Source organism: Rhincodon typus, chromosome 21 (assembly GCF_021869965.1).
Source record: "Rhincodon typus isolate 14 chromosome 21, sRhiTyp1.1, whole genome shotgun sequence".
NCBI lineage: Eukaryota > Metazoa > Chordata > Chondrichthyes > Orectolobiformes > Rhincodontidae > Rhincodon > Rhincodon typus.
In genome coordinates, this window is record NC_063352.1 from 34911773 (window position 1) to 34925767 (window position 13995).

Sequence of the window (13995 nt, forward strand, 5' to 3'; positions counted from 1 at the left end):
TTAGGGAGGCGGGGATGAGCTGGGCTGGTTTTGGGATGCGGTCGGGGGAGGGGAGATTTTGAAGCTTGTGAAGTCCACATTGATACCATTGGGCTGCAGGGTTCCCAAGCTAAATATGAGACGCTGTTCCTGCAACCTTTGGGTGGCATCGTTGTGGCACTGCAGGAGGCCCACGATGGACATGTCGTCCAAGGAGTGGAAGGGGGAGTTGAAATGGTTCGCGAGAAACGACTGCCCCTCCTGGAACACACAGAAAACGTTATACCAAAACTCACTACTCTGTACTAAAGGAATCAGTTTCCCACCAGTATATATTCAACCCACTCAGATAGAACACTTGGATAGTAAAGAGGGTTGCATTCAAAATCTCCCCTCCCCCGACCGCATCCCAAAACCAGCCCAGCTCGTCCCCACCTCCCTAACCTATCCTAGAAAGTGGTGATCCTGTGGAATTCTCTGCCGCAGAAAGCAGTTGAGGCCAAAACATTGAAGGTTTTCAAATAGGAATTAGATATAGTTCTTAGGGCTAAAGAGATCAAAGGGTATGGAGAGAAAGCAGGGACAGGGTACTGACGTGGCTGATCAACCACATTGAAGTGCCAAGTAGATTACTCCTGCTTGTATTTTCTATGTCTATGTTTTTCAGTCTGCTGGGACCATTCTAGAGTCTTAGGAATTGCAGACTTTGAAATGAGCTGTGATAAACCCTGACTCTGTTCCATGATGCCAGTTAACATTTTTGTTTTCTGTAGGTGTTTAAAGTTGGAAACCAGATGAAGAAAGCAGTTTCCCATTTAACCATGAACTTATACAAGGGACAAATCTCAGTATTGCTGGGGCACAATGGCGCTGGAAAGACTACTACTCTGGCTATGCTCACAGGTGTGTTCAAGGTCATTAGAGTGCACCATTGCATTCTAGGAATACTTTCTAGGTCTTCACTTTGTCCTGTCTGACTTTTCTATTTGGACCTCACATTGCTACTGCAACAATTGAAGGCAACATTAGTGGTCAGACACAGACACTTGGTATATTCCTTTAGCAAAAACTGTGTTTGCTGATGGGCAGGAGCATATACAGAAGCAGTATAAGTTTTGAATTAAATTGAAATAAAGAGCATTAAAAACCTAACAAACACCTAGAAATGTAAAACAAACTTCACAAAAATGTAGATTGGTGAAGAGAAAAAAAACTTCGATTTTCTTTTTTAAAAAATCGGCTGTATATTGTGCATGCCCAGTCTGAAAGAAAGTAGGTACGTAGACATAGAGGTGCAGGGCTGGATGAACACAGCAGGCCAAGCAGCATCATAGGAGCAGAGAGGCTGACATTTCGGGCCTGGACCTTTCATCAGAAAGTAGACATAGTTGGCATTTAGTAGTGTATTGTTGGTATCAGCAGACATTTTGTTGTCTGACATTCAACAGCCTAATTTAATCACAAAAGTGTCCAGAGTAGGCTATTGAGTGATCTGTGCATGTGGTGTATCTTTCTCCCTGGCATGGAGTGCAACGAACAGAGAATTCTGGAACAATTCAGCAAATCTGGCAGCAGTAGAGGAGACAGAAACAGAGTTAATGTTTTGAGACCGGTCTGACTCTTCTTCAGAACTGTTTGGCTGTACTTTCTACCAATGCAACTGCAGGGGATTAACACACTACACATGCAGTCACAAAATCTGTGACATCACTGTATGGTGTTTAAATGTATAATTTAACTTCTGTTTTATACCACAAAGAAAGAATAAATTAACATCAAAAGCAACTCATTTAAACAGAAACATTTTTGAATTCAAAAGTCTTTACTGTTCGATTTTAGTTAATGCAATTTCATAAGTTGTGAAGAGCATTTGAAACTGCTCTGGCTGCAGTTCTATGTTTTTAAATTGCATTTGCATCAAATTAGTTCCCTAATTCAGGCACACATGTTGGGAAAAAAAGACATTTATCTCAAACAAAATGTTTATTTGTAAACTTTTTGTCTATTTCTGCCTGAAACACATCAACTACTTTGCTAGTCCAAGTTAATAACATCAATAGGAAACTCATTGTTTGAACCTGACTATAGCCACTCAGTCAGTGAGAATTCATGTAAATTGTGGAGCTTTAAGACCTGGAAAGCCACAACTATCCTTTGAATTGCACTTTTTAAAACAAGTCTGAACTTCTGAGCTAATCCTGTTAAAACCAAAGTTATACCCTAGAGACATTAACACAACATATTGAGAGTCAAAACTGGCAAATTAGAATCAAGTAATTTCTATCGTGGGTCTCTGATCCACAGGACTTGTTAGTACAGAAGATAAATTTGAGCATCCAAGAAATCTTAGTGTTGTCTTTCTCCCAGCCATCTAGTATCACATATTTCATGTTGAATTCGACCTGAACCTAAAGAAATTCCACTTTTGCCTCAAGTTGGCATATCACAGTTGGTGATGAGATCATTAGAGCAAGGATTGGAGAGGCCCCAACATCGAGAATCCACATTAGAAATCTGAAGAGTGTAGGGAGGAATGGATGACTGAGTGAATGATGAATGTGTGGATGGTCGGCAGGCTGTATTTTTGGTCTGGTACTGACCTATTTAAGGAATGTATTTGAAGTGTGTGTTAGATCTATTTGTATTACTCTGTCACAATTACTGCCGGAACGGGTAATCTGTTCTCCTGTTTGTTAGGTCTGTTCCCTCCTACAAGTGGCACTGCCTACGTCAATGGGTGTGATATCTGCCAGGACATGCCACTCGTTCGCCAAAGTCTGGGACTCTGTCCACAGCACGATGTCCTGTTTGATAATCTAACTGTAGAAGAACATCTGTTATTTTTTAGTGGGGTAAGTTAGACTGGAGGGGAAGAACACACAGGAGTCCAGGTACAGTTAAAATTTTAAAGGAAAGCGTCTGTCTCCATGCTGCTAACTGCACAATATGTAACTTACCGGCTATTATCCTTACAGATTGTTCCATCTGTTCATTGCAAAGTGTCAGTTTGATTCAGTGGGTAGCCACCTGCTGCTCCGATTCAGGAGGTCATAGATTTCAGCCCCTATTTGAGATTTAGCATATGTTCGGGCAATGCTGACTGCCTGAGATGGTGATCTGGACTTTTGTCAAATCAGAATGATTCAGAAACCTTTAAAAGGAGATGTGATGGCATAGTAATCTTGTCACTGAACTAGTAATTCAGAGTCCCAGACTAAGGTTCTGGCAACATGGTTGAAATCCCAATATGGCAGGCGGTGAAATTGGAATTCAATACAAAAAACAGGAACTAAAAGCTAGTCTAACAATCACCAAGTAACCATTGTCAATTGTTGTGGAAACCTATCGAGTTCATTCATGTTCTGTAGAGAAAGTAATCTGCTGTCTTTACCTAGTCTGGCCTAAATGTGACTCTAGACCTACAGTAATGTGAACGACTTATAACTGCCATCTGAAATGGCTTAGCACACAACTTAGTTCAAGAAGCAATTAGGAATGGGCAATAAATGCTGGACTAGCCAGCTATGCCTGCCTCCTATTATTGAGAGATGAAAAAGATAACATGCAAGTCCTAATTGTGGGATTCCTGACCTCACTTGCAAGTTCTGATTTCTGATTATCAGAAGTGTCTTTTAAGGGGTGGCAGGTTCAGGTTATGACCCTCATGCTGCCACCCCTACCATGGCTGGCTCCGTTACAGAGAAAGGCAAATCCCAGTCCTCCTTGACCTCATAGAGTCGTGATTCATGACACCTCAGTGATGTGTACCATACTATGCATGAGGGAATCTTGTGAAAACGAAGTGAATAAAATCCTCTACATGTCCTCTCCCCATGCAACTCTACCCAGCCTCCCCAGGGCCAATATTAATCCCATGCCAGGCATATGCTGCCCACCCAACCCCAATGATAGGCATTTGATACATTTCATGCGCATTCACCCACAGTGCAATGTAAGGAAGCGATAAATGCTTTAGCAATAATAGGGGACACAAATATCTTTTAAATAGTAATTCATTAAATACTTTGCACTTCCTTAAAATTTTTTTTTACTACAAGTCAGTAAATGTGTCAATTGTCCAGTCTGTTTAAAGTATCAACAGCAGAAAGTCTTGAAAGCTCATAATTATGTGTAAATTATCTTGATGAAAAATTATGCCATGCTGGCTGAGATCCCAGAGCCCCAGCTGCATTGACTACGTTGGCTTTTTGATTTCTGTTGGCGTGGGGATAGCGTGAGAAAACCTTAACATCCTACCCACCTGTTCAGCAAACACCACTTATCTGATCTGTAGTGAAGTTTGTGGATCCACTATTGGACTACTTAGTCATTTCAGGACCCATAATCCCAGAGTAAAGAAAGTCATCTTTGATTCCAGAGAATTGCCTAAGAAGGAAAAGTGAGCAGCAGGAGAGACTATCCGGGTGAGAGAGAGGAACGTTAGGGAGAGAGATGGAGAATGTTCAGGTTGGAGAGAGAGAGAGAGAGAGAGAAAGAGTGTATGGGGATAGGAGAGAGAATGTATGGGGATGGAGATTTGGAGAGAGGTATGGGGAAGGGAGCAGAAGACATCATGAATGTGTGGCAAAGGGAGAGAGAGAAAGGAGTATGGCGAAGAGAGTTAGAGCTCGTTTGGGGGTTGGGAGAGAAAGTATGCGTGAGGGAGAGATTGAGGGGGAGGGAGAGAAAGACGGTGTGTGTGGGGGAGGGAGAGAAAGAGGGAGAGACATTATAGGGGAGGGAAACAAAGACAGTGTGTAGGGGAGGAAGGGAAAGAGAGGGAGAGCAAGTGTAGGGGATGGAGAGTCATAGAGTTGTACAGCATGGAAACAGACCTTTTGGTCCAGCTCGATGCTAGCCAGACATGCTAAATTAATCTAGTTCCATTTGTCAGCATTTGGCCCATATTCTAACCCCTTCCTATTCATGTACCCATCCAGGTGCCTTCTAAATGTGTAATTGTACCACCTCCACCATTTCCTCTGGCAGGTCTTTCCACACAAACATCACCCTTTGCATGGTGCAAGTTATCCCTTAGGTCCCTTTTATATCTTTTCTCTCTTACATTAGAACTATGCACACCAGTTTTGGACTCCCCTACCCTGGGAAAAGACCTTGGCTATTCACCCCATCCATGCCCCTCATGATTTTATAAATCTCTGTAAGATCACTCCCCAGCCTCCGATGCTGCAGAGAAAGTAGCCCCAGCCTACTCAGCCTCTCCCTGTAGTTCAAACTCTCCAACCCTGGCAACGTTCTTGTAAATCTCTTCTGCACCCTTTCAAATTTCACAATATCTTTTGTGTTGCAGAGAAAGAGAGGGGGAGAGAGTGTAGGGGAGTGAGGGAAAGAGGGAGAAAGAGTCTGGGAGGAAGATGAAAGAGAGGTAGAGAGTGTATGCAGAGGCAGAGAAAGATTGGGAGTAGAGAGAGTGTGCTGGGAAGGGGGAGAGAGGAGAGTATGGGGTAGGAGGGGAGACCAAAAGAGAGTGTGGGTGGAGGAGGGAGAGAGAAATTGTGTAGGAGAGGGAGAGAATGAGAGTGTGTTGAATAGGTATAAGAGACAGAGTGAGTGTGGGGGAGTAGATGGAATGAGTGTTATTGGAGAGAGAGAGAAATAGAGAGCGTGAGAGAAGAAGAGGAAAAGAGGGAGAGATGGTGTAGGAGAGAGAGAGAGAGAATGTGGAGTACAGGAAATCGCTTTCATTTCTCAGACCATTGAATATAGGAGTTGGGACATGTTGAGGTTGTACAGGACACTGGTGAGGGCACTTCTGGAGTATTGTGTACAGTTCTGCTCACCCTGCTCTAGGAAGGATATTATTAAATTGGAGAGGGTTCAGAAAAGATTTACCGGATGTTGCCAGGACTGAAGTGTTTGAGTTATAAGGAGAGGATCGATAGGATGGGACATTTTTAACTGGAGCATAGGAGGTTGAGGGGTGACCTTAAAGAGTTTGATAAAATCATGAGGAGCATAAATAAGGTCAATAGTAAAGGTCTTTTTTCCTAGGGTGGGTGAGTTGAAAACTAGGGGGCATATTTTTAAGATGAGAGGAGGAAGATTTGAAAGAGATCTGAGGGGCAACTTTTTCACACAGAGGCTGGTTCATGTGTGGAATGAACTGCCAGAGGAAGTGGTAGATGCAGGTATAGTTATTACCTTTAAAAGATTTTTGGAGAGGTACATGAATAGGAAAGGTTTGGAGGGATATGGGCCAAATGCAGGCAAGTGGTACTAGTTTAGTTTGGGAAACTTGGTCGGCGTGGACTAGTTGGACCAAGGGTCTGATTCCATGCTGTGTGACTATGAGAGAGTGTGGGGTAGGAGGACAGAGAGAAAGAAAAGGAGAATGTGGGGGAGGGTGGGAGAGATTGTGGACGAGGGTGGAGAGAATGAGTCAGAGTGTGGGTGGGGGAACAGGGAGAGTTAAGTGTGGATGAAGGAGAGAGAGAAAGAGAGTGTGTGGGGGAGGGAAAGAGAAAGAAAGAGCAAATATGAAGAGGAGAGTGAGTGAGTGTGGAGTAGGAGAACACAGAAAGAGAAAGAGAATGTGGGGTAAGGAGAGAGAGAGATTACGGACAAGGGCAGAGAGAGTGAGTGAGAGTGCAGGTCAGGGAACAGAGAGAGTGAGTGTGGGTGAAGGAAGGAGAGAGAAAGAGAGTGCGTGGGTGGTGTGGGGGGGATAAAGAGGGAGAGTGGGAGGTAGGGAGGGAGGGAGAAAGAAAAGGAGAATATGGGGGAGGGAGAGAGGGAGAGATTGTGGACGAGGATGGACAGAGTGAATGAATGAGTGGGAGAGTAAATAGAGAAAGTAAGTATGGGTAAAGGAGTGAGAGAGAACAAGTGAATGGGGCAGGGGAAGAGTGAGTGTGAGTGTGAAGGAGGGCAGAGAGAGTGTGTGGGGAAGGAAAATAAAGTGTGGAGGAGAGGAAGGGACAAAGTGTGTTGGAGGGCTGATAGTAGTATTGGGAGGAGGGAGAGAATGAGTGTGGGTTAGAGAGAGTGAGGTATTAAGAGTTGTGGGGATGGGGGGACAGAGAGAGAGTGTGGGAGGGGGAGAGATAGGGACAGAATGTCGGGAAGGGCTGGACAAAGAGATTGTGGGGAAAGGAGAGAAAGACAATGAGTGTGTGGGAGGGAGAGAAAGAAAGTGAGAGTGTAGGGGGAGAGGACAGAGAGTGAGTGTGTTGATGAAGAAAGGAGAGAGCCAGAGACTGTGTGGGAGAGAGACAGCAAAGGAAATGTGTTGGAGGGAAGGACAAGGAGAGAGTGTGGTGGAAGGAGAGAAAACAAGTTGAGAGGGGGAGGCAGTGTGAGCATGAATGTGGAGGGAGGCAGAGCATGTGACAGTGCTTGAAGCAGAGAGCGCACCACTGATGAGGGAAATACAGAAGAGTCACGTTTGGCTGTCATCTCCTAACTATTATGACAATTAGAATTGGATAGCATTGTCTTAGCTTGTTGACCCAGCCATTTCGTCCTCACAGCTAAAAGGCTGCCACTCTGGTCAGATACGTGAAGAGGTAAACCGGATGTTAAGCATGCTGAAGTTTGAGGATAAAAGAAAAGCAAAGGTCAAGACTTTGTCTGGTGGAATGAAACGGAAGCTCTCCATCGGAATTTCTCTCATCGGTAACTCTAAGGTAATAATCCCTTTAAGACCTCAGGGCATCAGAAGGTGCAATGTGCTTGATAAAAAAGACATTTTGCCAGAAACATTGAACAGATCAGGCAGCAGTAGTTAGCGAAGCAAAATTAATGGTCCAATGACCTTTGCTGTAACAGTGTGTTTTTATTCATGCAGGAGACGTGGGCTGCATTGGCTAGGCCATAATTTATGCCCTCTTCCATATCTGCCCTTGAGAGGTGATGGTGAACTGCTTTCTTGAACTGCTACAGTCAATTTGGTGCAGGTAGATCCACAGTACTGTTAGGGAGCAAGTTCCAGAATTTTCACTCAGTGACATTGAAGGAACGGTGATATAGTTGAAAGTCAGGAGGGTGAGTAACTTGCAGGTCAGGGTGTTCTCACATATCTGCTACCCTTGTCCTTTTAGGCAGTAATGGTCATGGGTTTGAAAGGTGCAGCCTAAAGAGCCTTGGTGAATTTCTGTAGTACATCTTGTAGACAGTACACTCTGTTACTGTGCATCAGTGGTGAAAGAAGTGAATATTTGTGGATATGGCACCAAACAACAGGCTGCTTTGTCTAGAATGTCATCAGACTTTGAGTGTTGTTAGACCTGCATTTATCTAGGCAAGTGGAGAGTATTCCATCACACTTCTGACTATTGCCTTGTAGATGGTGGTCAGTCTTTGAGGTATCAGGAGTGAGTTAATCACCACACTGTTTCTAGCTTTTGTCCCGCTCTTGTAGTCACCATATTTACATGGCTGGTCCAGTTCAGTTTCTGGTCAATAGTAAACTACTGAATGTTGATAGTAAGAGATTCAGTGATGGTAATGCCATTGAATATCAAGAGGCGATGTTTAGATTCTCTCTTGTGGGAGATGGATGTTGCCTGGATCTTGTGTGGCATGAATGTTAATTATCACTTGTCAACCCAAGCTTGGATATTTGTCCAGAGTGTTCCACATTTGGGCGTGGACAGCTTCAGCATCTGCAGATCATTGTGCTATCACCAGCAAATATCCCAATTCTGACCTTAAGGTGGAGGAAAGGTGGCTAATGAAACAGATGAAGATGATTGAACCTCGGACACTAGCCTGAGAAACTCCTGCAGAGATGATGTATTGCTGAGATGGCTGATCTCTAATAACTGCAACCTCTCCTTTGTATTAGGTATGACTACAACTGCTGAGGTTGCCACTCCTTTAGAACAGAAATAACATGCACATCAAACACATCTGCTTTAGCTCGCAGTCCATCTTTCCTCAATCTGACTGTGAGCAAGTGGGACATGGAAAAGAAATAGTGTCATTCCAAGGGTGGGGTGGGGGAGACCAAGACCTAGGTCAAAAGCTCCAGAAAATGGACAAGTAACCTTTTCATTGTTTCAACCAGCCAGTAACTGTGCCCTTTAGAGACTGACCAAATCCCCACAAAGGATCTTGTATTGATTATTTGCTTTCTGTCCTTCAGGTTGTCATGTTGGATGAACCAACATCTGGTATGGATCCACTATCCCGCAGGTCTGCCTGGGACCTTCTACAGAACCAGAAGTATGGCCGCACTATCCTGCTTACCACTCATTTTATGGATGAAGCTGATCTCCTTGGAGATCGTATTCTGATCATGGCCAATGGGCAGCTTCAATGCAGTGGATCGTCACTCTTCCTCAAGAACAAGTATGGTGAGTAAGAGAAACAGTACAAATTACAGCACTATAAACCTCCAAGATCTCTGATGACTTCAAATTGACCACTAATACATTCCCATCCTTTGCCCCATCCATTAGCAGTCATGCTTTCAGCCTCCTGGGCTCTAAGCTCTGGAATTCTCTTCCTAAACCTCTCCACTTCCATATCCTTTAAAAAGTTCCTTAAAACCTTCATTTTCAATAAGAGTTTTAGTAACCTATCCCAAAAACCTCTTCTTTGGCTTGATGTCATTTTTTGTGTGATTGAGTCTTGAGATGTTTCACTACATCATAAAGACTATATAAATCTAAGTAGTTGTTGAATATATGCTTGTCAGGCACTGGCTGCACAATGACACGTTTCTGCCAAAAAATCAGTAAATGAGGAATAGTATTGAATGAGAAGCCTGATTTGATAAGAAATAAATAGTTGTAGGAATCATACAGTTTCTCGAGCCTGCTCTGCTTTTCAGTGTGAGCATGGCTGATCTAATTCTTGACCTTAGCTCCACTTTCCCGTTTGATCCCCACAACTATTAATTTCTCTATAGTACAAACATCTGTATGCCTCAACCTTGAATATATTAGGTGACCCAGCCTCTGCAGCTGTCTGGGTAAAATAATTCCTAAGATTCATGATCCTTTGAAAGAAGAAACTCCACCTTACCTCCATCTTAAGTAGGTGACCCCTTATTCTGAAACTGTACCTCCTGTTTCTAGATTGTCCCATGAGGAACATGACTCGTTTATCCTGACCCTGTGTTTCCTGTTAGCCTCTTCTTGTACATGTTGATGTACAATCTTAGTGCACAGCTTGTCACATTAGGGCTCACAATTTACAATACCTACAGGAAAGAATTGAACATAAGAGGCCATTTGGTGAATGAAAAAAAACTTGTGGAAAGAACATTCATCTCAATGATCCTGATCGAATTTTGTTTTGTTATCTAATATGAACACAAATCATACTTGGAGTTCAAATGATGTCTCCCAGTGGAGTATGTGAATATTTATGAACATAAGAAGACAAACAGGAGGCTGGAAGAACACAGCAGGCCCGGCTGCATCTGGAGGAAAGGAGCAATCAATGTTTTGGGTATTACCCTTCTTCAGGAATGCTCCTTTCTTCTAGATGCTGCCTGGCCTGCTGTGCTCTTCCAGCCTCCTGTTTGTCTACCCTGGATTGCAGCATCTGCAGTTTTTTTTGTCTCTATGAACATATGTATTAGGAGCAGAAGTAAGCCATTCAGCCCCTTGAGCCTGCTGTGCCATTCAGTGAGATCATGACTGATCTGTTGTGTTTCGAATTCTGAAACTTTCTGCATCCGACTAGAGACCGCAGTGGAAAATGAACAAATGTTTTCTTGGCACAGGGTACAGGGTTTTGACAGTAAGACTTCCATATCTCCTTGACTGCTGAAGACCAGCAGATCAGTGAACAGGATAACATTTAGAAAGAATAGCAGAAGATGAAAAGACATCATTCTGCCTTTAACTGTCCTATTGAAGCTTCTGGCCACTAGGCTTTTCTGTGCCACGCAAACCTCCAGTTTATGATGTTCTCCCCTGGCCCTGCCCAATAACTCTCAAATATTTGGACTCTTCCCAATCTGCATGCTCCAGATTCCAGTCCTGTTGACTTTTTTAGTGCCTTATCTGAGATCTTATAGATAAGTGGCCCAGAGTAAGGGAGGAACTCTAGGTGGGGATTCTGAGGATACTGCTACGGAACCCAGAAATAAATTGCAAAGATCATACTCATTCAGTTAGGGACTTGCAATCCATCCATAGATACTTCAGTGAGGTGAGACTCAACCAAGGATGATAAAGACAGGCTCCCATGCCTCTGACCTGAGTGTTGTGAACTCTTAACACATCTTCTGCAGCCTCAGTTTCTGCTGGTTTGGTTATAATTTTCACAATGTTGCTTTTCTTTTTTAATTGCTCTGGTCATTGTAGAAAATAATGGACCTGCTAGAAACAGTCTGTCTCTAAGGTAATAGGTGTGAAGCTGGAAAAGCACAGCAGATCAGACAGTGTCCTCCTCCTCTGCTGCTGTCTGACCTGCTGTGCTTTTCTAGCCTCGCACCTGTAGACTCTGGCTTCCAGCATCTGCAGTCCTTATTGTCTCCTGCCTCTTAGGTTAATTTGATTCAGATGGTCAAGTATGTGTGTATTTATTCAAATCAGGAATTCTGCATCAAATTTATTTTCGTTTGAATGAGTGTAGGTTGCTGAGAGAGGAGTCACTGTATAATAGTGGCACATCACCAAATTTTTGGCCTCAGTATTGATGAAAATCCAGTGTTCATGAAGTTTTCAGGTGAGGGAAGCCAATTGACCCATTGTACTACATCCATTCAGAAAAACTTTATACTCCCCTTATTGTAACCTGCAGTTGATTCTTAAATAAATACAAGGTTTTCACCCTCTGCTGCTGCATGCATTCATTACCCTGTGTCTGAAAAGTCTCCTGATATTGATAGAAATTTCCTTCAGATGGAGCCTTTGACCCCTATCCTGTTGTAGTTTAATTTAAAGTAATAGCCTGTTTCCAAATTATCTATTATCTTGGCTACCTCTAAACAGAAGAGTGAAAAGCTCAAGTTTCTCAACTTTTCCTTGTACTTCAAATCTCTGTCTATGAATCAGCGTAAAGGTTCCTTTTCACATTCCATTTACTACTTACAATATCCCTTGTAACTCAGTGATCAGAACGGTGTCTTCTGACCTGAGCTGGGTGCAGTGCTCAAGATGCAATAATGAGCTGAAGCAGAGTTTGACTAGATTCAAGCCCAGACCAGGTTAATGCGACTGATTAGATTGGTATCTCAAACACTGTCACATTCCTAAACACTATTAAGAGCTGTGACGTATGTAATGCACCTTGATGAAGTCTATTTGCCTGTAAGTTCTATTTCATAGCTAGTTTATTTAAACTGAAGCAATCTCCTTTAGCTACTGTGTTTATAGTGTTGGGTGTGTTGTTTCAGGGGCTGGGTACCACATGGTGATTGTGAAGCAACCTCATTGTAAAGTCGCTGACATTACCGCACTTGTGAAGAGCCTCATTCCCAAAGCAGACATGCAGACCAATGCTGGTGCTGAACTCTCCTACATCCTCCCGACTGAAAGCACTGACAGGTATATTATGGCAGAGGGAACCTCTCCAACCCTTGTCTGTTGAGCCAGTTTCTGAATGTGTGTTTAATAGGTGTACATGGATGCACCACTGTGAACAAAAGCATTTTTTAAAAATATTCATTCACAGGATTTGGAATCAGTGGCCAAGCCAATATTTATTAACCACCATTAATGTCCCTTGAGAAGGTGGTGGTGAGCCATCTCCTTAAACTGCTGCAATCTATGTGATATATGTACACTTACAGAGCTGATAGGAAGCTCCAGGATTTATTTCCAGTGATAAGTGAATGAACAGCAATATAGCTACAAGTCAGGATACTGTGTGGCTTGGAGGGGATCTTGCAAGTGGTGGTGCTATCTGCTGCTTTGACCTTCTATGTATTGGAGGCTGTGAATTTGGAGGGTGCTGTCAAAACAGCCATAGAGAGTTGCCAGTTCCTCTAGTGATGGTACACATTGTGGTAGTGAAGGGAATGAATGTTTAAGTTGTTGAATACGGCACAAAGCAAGTGGCCTGCTTTGTCTAGGATGATGTTGAGCTTCCCGAGTGTTGTTGGAGCTGCACTAATCTAGGCAAGTGAGGAGTATGACATCATGCTCCTGACTTGTCTCATACAAATGGCAGACAAGCTTAGGGGAGTCAGGAAGTGAGTTAGTCAATTGCATAATTCCTAGCCTCCAACCTGCACCTGTAGCCACAAGATCTAAGATGGTAAGGAAAAGCCAGGTATCTACAGACTGATGAGCCTGACATCGGTGGTGGGCAAGTTGTAGGAGGGAATCCTGACGGACAGGATTTACATGCATTTGGAAAGGCAAGGACTGATTAGGGATGGTCAACATGTCTTTGTGCGGGGGAAATTGTGTCTCATTAACTTGATTGAGTTTTTTGAAGAGGTAACGAAGAGGATTGCTGAGAGCAGAGTGGTGGACATGATCTATATGGACTTCAGTAAGGTGTTCGACAAGTTTCCTCATGGTAGACTGGTTAGCAAGGTTAGATCACATGGAATACAGGGTGAACTAGCCATTTGGATACAGAACTGGCTCAAAGGTAGAAGACAGAGGGTGGCGGTGGAGGGTTCTTTTTCAGACTGGAGGCCTGTGACCAGTGGTGTGCCACATGGATCGGTGCTGGGTCCACTGCTTTTTGATTTTTATATAAATGATTTGGATGTGAACATAGGAGATACATTTAGTATGTTTGCAGATGACACCAAAATCGGCAGTCTAGTGGACAGCGAAGAAGGTTGCCTCAGAGTACAATGGGATCTGGATCAGATGGACCAATGGGCCAAGGAGTGGCAGATGGAGTTTAATTTAGATAAATGTGGAGGGCTGCATTTTGGAAAGGCAAATCAGGCAGGACTTATACACTTAATGATAAGGTCCTGAGAGTGTTACTGAACAGAAACCTCAGAGTGCAGGTTCATAGTTCCTTGAAATTAGAGTCCCAGTTAGACAGGATAGTGAAAGAGGCATTTGGTATGCTTGCCATTATTGGTCAGTGCATTGAGCATAGGAGTTGGAGGTCACGTTGTGACTGTAC

General features: G+C 43.3%; 1 protein-coding gene across 1 annotated transcript in view; it reads left to right on the forward strand.

Moving 5' to 3' along the window:
• The window catches only part of abca3b (ATP-binding cassette, sub-family A (ABC1), member 3b), a 103039-nt gene that overhangs the window by 36346 nt on the left and 52698 nt on the right, over window positions 1-13995 (forward strand). The window contains exons 6-10 of the mRNA XM_048609727.1: window positions 753-882; window positions 2677-2831; window positions 7470-7625; window positions 9086-9296; window positions 12296-12446. Coding sequence (XP_048465684.1) covers window positions 753-882; window positions 2677-2831; window positions 7470-7625; window positions 9086-9296; window positions 12296-12446 — 803 coding nt within the window. The remainder of the gene's footprint in view (window positions 1-752; window positions 883-2676; window positions 2832-7469; window positions 7626-9085; window positions 9297-12295; window positions 12447-13995) is intronic.